The 10884-nt window shown below is 33.5% G+C and overlaps 1 protein-coding gene and 1 long non-coding RNA gene across 2 annotated transcripts; both read left to right on the top strand.

The window, feature by feature from the left end:
- Positions 1-298: 298 nt before the first annotated feature.
- Positions 299-2044, top strand: LOC106296880 (SUMO-conjugating enzyme SCE1). Its single transcript, XM_013733121.1, has 5 exons — positions 299-556; positions 645-728; positions 1320-1472; positions 1554-1667; positions 1762-2044. The coding sequence occupies exons 1-5, from the start codon at positions 488-490 to the stop codon at positions 1822-1824; spliced, it is 483 nt and encodes a 160-aa protein (XP_013588575.1). The 5' UTR covers positions 299-487; the 3' UTR covers positions 1825-2044.
- An 8008-nt stretch (positions 2045-10052) lies between these two features.
- Positions 10053-10875, top strand: LOC106299797. Its single transcript, XR_001261882.1, has 3 exons — positions 10053-10223; positions 10506-10593; positions 10856-10875. It is a non-coding gene; the product is annotated as an uncharacterized LOC106299797 (long non-coding RNA).
- The last annotated feature ends 9 nt before the right edge of the window (positions 10876-10884 follow it).

The raw sequence follows: 10884 nt of genomic DNA, 5'->3' as shown, positions 1-10884 counted from the left end.
CCACCACCCACCAATAGATTCAAAACTAGGGAGGATAATTGAAGGGAGCTGAAGAACACAAGAAGTAAATGGGCCCTAAGTTGCTTTTATGGGCCACGTGAAAAATGGGACAGGTTAATAGATTATGGTAGGGAGAGAGAATCTTTTGGTAGATTTATTGGGTTATCCTCGCGTAGGTTTTACGCTGTCCATTGACTTCTTCTGTAAGCTTTTTTTCCTTTTTTATTTATTTATTGAATAATTGACCGGTCAATTAAATTAAAGGAGCAAAGGAAGTAGGACGAAAGGACATTATATTCGCCGCGAAATCTGGACCGTACGATTCTCCGACTACCAAAGGGGCAAATCTGTAACTTCAGTTCTTCGTCGTCTTCGATTTATATGGAGCTATAGAGAGCGAGATTGATTGGCGAGCTTCAGAGAGAGAGAGAGAGAGAGAGAGAGAGAGAGAGAAGCAGATATTGTAAAGAGAGAGAGAAGCAGAGAGATGGCTAGTGGAATCGCTCGTGGTCGTTTGGCGGAGGAGAGGAAATCGTGGAGGAAGAATCATCCTCATGTTCGTGTTTTTCTTCTCCAATTTCAAATTTTGATCCTTGGGCATGTGTTTAGGGTTATCTAATTGTACTTTTTGATGGTGAAATTAGGGTTTTGTGGCGAAGCCTGAGACTGGGCCCGATGGGTCTGTGAATCTAATGGTGTGGCATTGCACTATCCCTGGTAAAGCCGGTGTAAGTTTATAAACAGCTTTGACAAACGTGAAATTGGGGTTCATCTGTTTCCTTTTACCTTTGCCTGGTGTTTACTTATGTGTGTCAAATGGTGAAAGTTAGGTTTCATCGCTACTGTTAATATCTCTGGTTTTCTTCTGTTAAGTCTGTGCTGTTCGTGTTCTGATGCTTTTAAGTCTTTAAAGTTCTTCCCTTTCTTCTTTGTGTTTGCTGTTTGTTTCTCCTATTTGGGCTTATTCCTTTGTTTGAACATAGAACAATTGAAAGATTGTTTTTTTTTTCGTTGCTTTTGATGTTCTGAACTGGTGTATAAAAATGTGTTCTTGAAGATGTCTCTGATTTGTAGCTTGCTTAGCTTTTCGACCTGGTTTATGGTTAATCATTCTTTTAGTATTGTTCATAGCTAAGTTAACAGTACACTGCAGACTGATTGTGAAGGTGAATTCGTTGTGAATGTTAGTAGCTTTATCTTCACTTGTGATGATCTGGATTTCGTGTTTATGAATTTTGGTCTAGAAAATAAAACAATCTGAACCTTACGTTCTTGATTTTGAACCATATTGTTCATAGTGAATTTACTTGACACTGCAGACTGATTGGGAAGGTGGATTCTTTCCATTAACGATGCACTTCAGCGAGGACTATCCGAGCAAGCCTCCCAAATGCAAATTCCCACCAGGCTTTTTCCACCCTAATGTCTATCCATCTGGAACCGTCTGTCTCTCCATCCTTAACGAGGATTCCGTAAGTACTCTTTTCTTTACATTTTTCTCCATGACCAAATCATCATCCTCAAGTTCTCTGTTGATATGGTTATGTTGATAGGGGTGGAGACCAGCCATCACTGTGAAGCAGATTCTCGTCGGTATTCAGGATTTACTTGACACGCCTAATCCTGCTGACCCTGCACAGACTGATGGTTATCATCTCTTCATTCAGGTACTCTCTCAGCAACAAACAACCCGATAAACGCTTATGGCAGCAGCATGGTTTCTGATTGCGAACTTTATTCTGATGAGATTCAATTTTGCAGGATGCAGTTGAGTACAAGAAAAGGGTTAAGCTGCAGTCCAAGCAGTATCCTCCCATTGTCTAGAAACCTTCGAAGGGAACACCAAATCTGGTGACAAACCTCTGAATCTTTTGTTGTCTTTGTGATTGTGTTTAAATGTTGTTGGGTGAATGAAAACTCCTCATTTTGCCACCTTTGAGACACTACTAGAATCTCTATTATTTTCTGAAAAAACAATCATCTTTTTTTTTTCTCTATTAACTGTTAATATTCTTGGTACTTATTCAGTTGGTGTTTGCTTCGGTATATTATACATTAACTAGGTTAAGACATTATATATATAAATAATTATATATATTATATGTTTTTACATGAAATAATAAGTATATATTGAATAATTAGAAGTCATTAACTAACATATATAATTAATTTGGTGCGAACATATAATTAAATCAATTTTATTAATCCAAACAATATTTTTTTTTCTATTTGATAGGATATGTAATTAAATTTTAAATGATATCAACATAAATATTATATTTTTAATACTAATGTTTATTAAATGATGATTTCTACTCATATGATTTTTTTTTTTATCATTTGTATCTTTTATATTAAAAACTTTGATTTACTGATAACAAAATTTTCATTGTGTGATTAATACTTTTAGTAATTTATAATTTTTTTAAAATTAAGTTGTCAATGTTCATTCAAAACTTTTATAAAAAAAGTTGTTTAAATTAAATTTCGAAACTAAAATATTTATGTATTTGATATGGTTTAAAACAATATATATATATATATCAATCTTAATAATTAATTAAATTTGACTTTTTACTTATATGATTTTGTAATTATTTGTATTTTGTTATAACAAAAAATTTAAACCATGGATCACAAATTTTGAATGTGAGACTTTTAACAGTTTTAGTAATTTATAGCTATTTTTCAAAATTCGAAATATAACATATACAGAAAAATCTAAATTTTTATTATATGGTTATTGTGGTTGTTTAATTTAGTTTAATAGTTTAAAATTAAACAAGTATGATAGAAGATACACTAATTTTTATCAAATCTTTATTATTCAAAATTATTAATTGCAATATATATTTTAGCCGCAGTAGATAATTCCATAATTTTTATTTAAAGAAATTATAAAGAACGTTAATAATAAATTTATGGTTAGTTTAATAAAAAGCTTATTATATAATTAGATGGACCAACATATTTTTCTGCTGATTTTAAAAATCATCATAGTGATAACACGTGGCTACGAAAAGAAGTTTTAATGTTTCTCAAATAATATATATGGATTACGTTCTCTGGTCCATTTCTAACCAAGCTCAACCTGATGTCTTATTTCTCTGAAGACTAGCGAATCTTTTTATTTGGGAAATGAAAACTACTTCTAACACTTGAAAAGTTGTCTGACGTTAATTACGTGCTCGCAAGTGTTGTTCCGTGTTCTTAATTGTGTGTACTAGTGTTTTTAATTGTTCTCTGAAACTCTTAGATAACTAGCAAAAATCAGGGTTCATATCGTAAATCAATGCTAGTGAAGAGCACGCATATCTAAATACACGACGCGAAAGAATATTTAAAGACTTGTACCAATATCCAAGTCTTATTCAACGTGACAAAAACGAAAATGGAAGATGAAAATATCATTGATGACTGGAAGATGAAAATATCATTGATGGCCTAGTGTTTTCAATGAGATTCTCCCACACGACTGCCAGAGGTCGCGAGTTCGACTTTCTGTCAGCGGGGTAGTACTGAAACCTCTCCAAAAAAATTATGTCCACGGATGGCCTACAGGTTTCTACGGTACTAATAGAATTTTTCTGAATGCGAGGCTTTTTGGAGTGGGGTCAGTCAATATAAAATGTTTACCCACAACAGTTTTTAACCATGCTTCTGTAGTCGAGTGGTCAAAGCGTTCTGTGGATCCCCAAAGAATCCGAGTTCGAATCCGCACCGCACCAGATTTTCACTGCACATGACCACCAGAGCTTTCACATTTTCTCTCCAGGATTGGTTTATTACCAAATTGGAAGATGTTAGTGAAGAGACTGCACACATTAGTTTACACATATTGTGCTAATTATCAAAACTAATTATCAATGAGATGATTGACCCTTCTAATAAAATCATAAGAAAATGATACCAAAGCCTAAGAAACATCAGAAGATGATCCATAGTTCTTCCTTGATATCATCATAAGATGATGCACTCACTGCACTGCACTTTGTGAAATATACTATGATTTTAATTAGATCACTCTGGAATTCTTCAAAGTAAAACTATGAGATTTAGTTTTTACTGTTTTTAACTATAAAACTTCATTAAAACACTTCAAAACTATTAATTTTTTCTCAAATCTATTATTTAAAATATTTTTAAATAACAGTAAATTTCAAAATACATTTTATAATCACAAGTTTACTAGCAATAGATTTTTTTATTATAAAATAATTCATATTTAAATAAAATTTGTCATTTTTAACCTTTTGAATTTGCCAAACATTTTGTTCATAAGAGAGAACTTTGATGCCAAATCTCAACTTATTAAGTCATTTGATGCCAAATCCCATGGACTCCCATGGTACTGACCTGGACTCCCAGAGAACTTTGATGCCAAATCCCATGGACTCCCATGGTACTGACCTGGCCTTACATGAGAATTTTGGGACGTTTTCGAGTCTTATCGGCAGTCAAAACCAGCAGCAGCCTATTGGGAGTAGTTTTCAAGCTCCATTTTCAAGGACCTGGAGTCCTGGACCTCCAGACTCATACAGTTTCTCCATTGTCTATCGACCGTTTCCATAATCTTATGGATCAATGTCTTGCTAGCGGTAACATCCAAACACACTACGTGCGAGGAATTCATGAATATTTTCGAAACGACAACGCAATCGATGGCATGTACCATTTACGATTGTCGGCATATGTTTATTATGTATATGGTGTTTACTTATACGACATCATCATGTTGTGCAGAGGTGAGCAAGCTGTCGGTCGTGCCTACCTCGACATGCTTGGCTGGAGGGAGTCTCCAATTAAATTAGACTGATGCTGGAGGCAAATTAAAATTCCGCTTCATGGAATTGCTGTTGCGAGACTCCCAGTTTACACAACGACTTACCACGAGATAAGAGCTGCTATTACATGTCTTCGTAATAATATTGGTCGAAGATGCGAGCTATGCTTCTACTTTAGACAGATGCAGAAATTTGTTTACATGATATAGTGTGAGGCTTTAATATTTAACATATTTAGACAGTCCATTGCCTATTAGATGGAAATTAGAAGGCGCAGAAAAAAAAAAGTTCGAATATAGACATGTTAAAATTATCAATAAATTTAATTTTAAAACTTAAAAATAATTTACTACACATTTATTATACATAGGATAATAAACATGTTCATCTTGTAATATTTATAAAAATGTTACTAATTCATAATGCAAAGAATAAAATTATCAAATTATCCAAACATTTATTAAAACATACAAATAATTTACTAAACATTTATTATACATAGGATAAAATAATCAAAATGTTACTCATTCATCGTATAATATTTTATAAAGTATAAAATTTATATTAAATATTTACTCTAACTATTTAAATTATTTTCAAATTATCATCCCCCATAGGGCGGACCAGCCCTAGTTTTATATATAATTCTTCTCAATCTCTATCTCTCGTTTTGTTATAAATTACAGTTTTATTTTGATTTTTTATAACATATATATATATTTTTCATATATATCTTGTATAAAGCTAAACATCACTCACATATTTTTTAGAAAAGTAAAGTAAACCAATGATCATTACTGATTTTCTCATTCTTATTAAAGACATTCCCCCAGGAAAGTACCACTCCAGAGGTCCGTGAATCTCCGAGGGCCATTGTAAAGTTGATTGTGAAACGTGGGCGCTCCCAAAAACGGCTGAAGGACGATGTGCGAAAGATCCTAAAGGCACTGGAAATATTTGTTGTTGTTATTATTAATTCTTCTGAAAATCTTATATAATAATTCTATTATCAATAAAAACATGCTATGAAAACAACAGTTTGTGGGTTTATATACACAAATATGTTCATTTATTAAAGAAACTATGTCAAACAAAAAATAATTATTCAAAAAAATGATTTTCAATCTCATTAAACTGATAACGAATTTAAAATTCTAATTCTTTATTCAAAATTTAAATAATTAGTCATTTCATTTCAACCAAATTAGCCTGACCAACGACAATTTTATATCACACTGAACAAATTCTCTTAAGAGAGCCCACAAGCATTGAGAATTTTATATTATAACGATTTGACAATGTACAAGCTTTTTTCTTTTCCTCAGAACTCAGAAGGATTTTGATTATAAGCTGAACACAATTACAAAGATGGTGGTATACGTGAAACTTAAGTCCACACATGGGAGGCAAGTTAAAACAACTAGAACAAACAACACAACAACGATTCAATGCTCGAAAGCTAAGCATAAAGGATTAAACCAACTAAAAGCTTAACTAGAACCACAAAAGACAAATGATGCACAGTTGAAACCGAACTTCTCAATTCACCCTCGCTACATCATGTCATTGCGCTGTCGAAGCCGAGAGTTCCCTTCGAACTTCGAAGCAACCAAAACCCTCTTTACCGGAACGGCCGTAGATATTATTGAGCCATTCATACGCAAAGCGGAGATATATGTTTTGAAAACGGAAGCTCTTTTAAAACCTCAAACAGTTGTGAAATATTCTTTCATATATGTTTTTCTATATTCAATTTTTAGTTATTAACTAAATTATATTAAAATTATTAATAATATACCTATTAGATACTTTGAGAAGATATTACATAATACTGATACTCTTACAAACCAAGAATCTAATACTTTTTTTGATAAAAATGTAAATATCATTAGCAATAATGCAATGAAAGTTTGATTACAAGAGATCTTGCAATCCCATTTTGCTAAAGAGCATAACGCGACTTTAAGCATCAACTTAAATCTAAGCCCAGCTAATACATCAGTTTAAGAATCTAATTGAAAATATTTATTTATTCATCGGTAACATTATATTTTTGGTTTCTCATGTACCATGAACACTTCCCAAAATATGTGTGGTCTGCCAATAGTATGTTAAACCAATAGTGTTATGCGAAAATCACTCATGCGCGTTTTCCTCATCAAATAATCATTGAACTATATTGATGAAATATTTGCATGTTAATATGTGTATTATTATGTTTCGAGAAATATGCATTTTATAAGTACTTTAAACTTTTCTGATCAGTCTTTGTCTATTCTGCTCATTGATAAAGACTTCAGCATATTTCAGATTCGGTTTGACCTCTTAACATTCAAACATATAAAAACAGAAAAAGTGTCGTATATTTTTTTTTGGGAAGTTTACTTAGAATAACTCATATTTTTAAAAAATTATTAGAATTTTTTTCTGATCTAAACTGCCCTTTTGTATAGTTATAGCAAACAAAATGAATTACAAAATTACCCTCACAAAGTGATCGACGGCAGATTTGTTTCCAAAAAATAAATCTATCAAATATTAAGCTTATCTATAAGATCTGTTTAGAAAAATAAATCTGACAGTAGTGTGGTGACAGACTTTCTTAAAAACGGGAGATTTTTTCATACGACATAATTGATTACCCTATTTATTTGAAAACAGTTTTTTTTTTTGAAATATATCTGCTAAATGATATAGCAGATTTGTTCATTCGATAGAGTTGATTGTCCGATTTTGATTGGAAAATAGATTTTTTGAGATATGTCTGTCATATGATGCAACAAATTTTCTATAAATGATAGATTTTTTTTGTTAGATTTAAACTTTTATGGCATAATTATATATACGATTTAAATTTGTAGCAGATTTTTTTTATTTACGAAGTGGTAGATATTTCCACAGAAATCTGGGTTTGAGTAAACCAAAATTTAATTTAATGTTGAATTAAACTCGATTTACTTTGATACTCTCAATCTCAAATTAAACAACTTATAAACATTGACATTGTCTCTCCTTCACCGTTCTGTAGACGAGGATGATGAACAAAAAGGTTTAATCAAACTTGGTTAAGAAAAGATTGATAAATGACTTGGCATTATAAGCCCTAGTAGAGGCTTTGTTTTTGTTTAACCGTTTTCCAAATTCAACACAGATTTTGTAGTCATCTAGTGGTTAATTGAAGCAAAGTTTCTTATTGACTAATTAGGATTCGAAATAAGGTACGTGAGAACTTATAAAGGACACAAATGTGTTTCTTGTACGTTATACCAAACCAAAACTTGTTCTTAAACCTTGACCAAACAGTTTACTCTGAACTGGAACAAAATTCCATTGTCAAAACTGAGTACATACCAGACTTTTAACCTTTTCACTACTTGAAAGTTTACTAATGGACCAAACACAAAACAGAAGTGATTGGAAACAAACTAAATCACTGCTTCTTAACTTTGTAACTATACCCACGAACATTATCAGAAACCATAGTAATCTACACCAATTTCAAGAAGCTCTGTCTGCTCAAGAATTTGCCTGGAGCTGTTTCTTGCTTCAGAAGCTATCGTCCTCGAACAGTCCAACCTCCGTTACACTGAAAGTCCTGCTTCAATCCAATTCAGATTCTATAAAGTTTCGATAAAAAAGGTGGAGACCATGACTTTGTAACTAGACCCACTACTGATTCCACATGTCCCCAGAGTGGGTGCAGCTTCCTAAGCCTGTTGTTAACATATAAAACATTCAGTTTCTTTTTGTCAACTAATAAAACATTCGGTAAAGTGTTTTAATTGCAAACAAAGAACATGTATCTATTTGAAGACTGAGATAAAGGCTTATATTACCTAGCTATCTCAGTTCCTCTCTTGGCTTGCTCTGCGCTCTCAGACAATTCTGTATAACAGCTTCTTTTGGCTACCAACCGTGAAGTGTCCTTTGAGCAAGTGCCCATTGAGCCTCTCTCTCTCTCTCCCTCTCTTTTTTTTTTTTTTATAATCTTTTTTACTTGTGAAAGCAGTCTTGTTCTCAAACAAATTGAGCCAAGCCTTTCCATCAAGATGTATCTAATAGCAAACTTGAAAATGTCTTATGGGAAGTATGTTACAATACTGTATAGCCACACTCCAGCCCATCCCCATCGGATGCCTCTAACCTTTGTAAGCCCCCAGTTGGCGTAAACCGCAATCAAAGAGGCAACATGCATTTGTAAAAATAAAAATAAATTAAAATAGGTATCAAAAAGCATACTCAAACTTATGAAAAACCCAGAACCGATCTTTTGTATTCAAACTTGAAGGAGTTATCGAACTGGAAACTAGAGCTAACAAAAATAAACAGTGAATAGCAAAATTAAAAACAAAAACCGATTACTCGATGGAATGAGAATACATGTTAAGAATATGTCATAAAAACTTAGAATTGCATAGATTTAGGACTTACACTTTCAATTACCGGCGGATTTGACAGAGGCGAAATCGGATTTAGGGTTCCTCTTGAACGACAGAGACAACGGCGAACTGGGTTGGAGGTGACGAAATGCGGCTGTGACGGAAAAGACGTTGTCGGGGACGGAAGTGCAAGAGAGGAGTCTGATTTGGGATCGTCGTTTTCGAAAGAGACACTCTTTACACAGACTTGTTTTTTTTAATGAAAATAAACATTTGCCTATTAATCATCATCTCTTTATATATAAAAGAGGGTTTACTCCCTCCTCGTGAAGCCACCTCAGCGTCCACATCACTAATTCGAAACCTGACGTCGCGACACCTGTCCCGCTTCCAAAACGCTGCACTTCGTCTGTGTTCTCTCTTTTTTTCTTCTCTTTCTGTCGTCTTTTCTTCTCGCCGTAATACTTCGCCAAAACCGCCGACTTAAAAATCGGAGACATCCTTCCCGGTGAATCTCCGGCGTACACACTCAGTCCAACACACAGTCCTGGAGTTAGAAAAAACGCCAAGAGGTTGGTGAACGGGCCAAGAGAAACCAGGACCTTGGATGGTGAAGCTTCCATAGTCGGTATTGATCAGGTCGGATATCCAATTAGCGTTTTCGGGTGACACCATCTCCTCAAACTCCACCGGTAGATCGATTTCTTCCGTTAAAATTTGATTGGATGGAAGGAAGAGAAAACTGTTGGAGGAGACGAAGTGTGGAATAATCCCAGAGATTGGAGTTGTTTTCACGTGCATTACTTCATCTCTTTTGGGCAGTAAAACATTAAAGTTTTTTTGTTTTCTCTGTTTTCTAACACAATCTCATTTTGCATTTGGTTTGAAATCGTTGGCTCTGATTACATTTTGGGGGAGTCCAGAGTTATATCTGATTCCTTAATTCAGTTTTGCACTGTAGAACCAACATGATGAAATCGAAGCAAAGTTCTTCGAGGAGAGTCAGAGAGCAGCACTAGAAGCTAAATATCAGAAATTGTATCAGCCTTTCTATACCAAGGTAATGCAAATGGTCTTTGATTCTATCATCACATGAAACCTCAACTAATAAAAGTTTGATTAAAAATACTTCTATGCGTTGCTACTTACTTATATGTTAATAGTGTTGAGTGTTCTTTACTTCTTTTTGTATTCCCACATGCTTATAACTGATATATTGATGTTTTTCTGCTTTCCTAAGATGACTAATACAAGTTTAACAAGACTTCTCTCTGTCGTATGATTATAAGTAACTGACACTAATGGTTTTCTGCTTTCCTATCGCATTGTTCACATAAAACAGCGATATGAGATTGTCACTGGTGTGGTTGAAGTTGAAGGTGCACCAGAAGAAGTGAAAACAGAAAAATGAGAAGACAAAACTGCTGAAGGTATGCTATCTATTGCGCACACTAAAACCTGATTATGTTTTTAGTTTCTGATGATCGTGAAATATTGTTTCAATTGATACGAGCATCTGTTTTTCTTTTTTGTTTCCTGCAGCGAAAGAAGTACCTGATTTATGGCTTATTGCATTAAAAAACAATGAAATTACTGCTGAAGAGGTCCATTATTAGGATACTCTTATATTGTTTTTGTTTATTAAAATTCGATTCTCTTTATCTTGATGTACTTTTTCCCCAATGATTCTAGATACCTGAGATGAAGGTGCTCTTAAGTAT

Source organism: Brassica oleracea, chromosome C6 (genome assembly GCF_000695525.1).
Source record: "Brassica oleracea var. oleracea cultivar TO1000 chromosome C6, BOL, whole genome shotgun sequence".
NCBI lineage: Eukaryota > Viridiplantae > Streptophyta > Magnoliopsida > Brassicales > Brassicaceae > Brassica > Brassica oleracea.
The sequence above is the reverse complement of the archived record's forward strand: the minus strand, read 5'-3'. Positions and strand labels throughout refer to the sequence as shown.

What these genes read in the sequence shown, in the direction of transcription:
- LOC106296880 (XM_013733121.1), top strand. Translation starts at nt 488, where the DNA reads ATGGCTAGTGGAATCGCTCGTGGTCGTTTGGCGGAGGAGAGGAAATCG. An exon ending in GGAGGAAGAATCATCCTCAT is followed by an intron (nt 557 to 644) that starts GTTCGTGTTTTT and finishes TGGTGAAATTAG; the next exon opens with GGTTTTGTGGCGAAGCCTGA. An exon ending in GTTATCATCTCTTCATTCAG is followed by an intron (nt 1,668 to 1,761) that starts GTACTCTCTCAG and finishes TCAATTTTGCAG; the next exon opens with GATGCAGTTGAGTACAAGAA.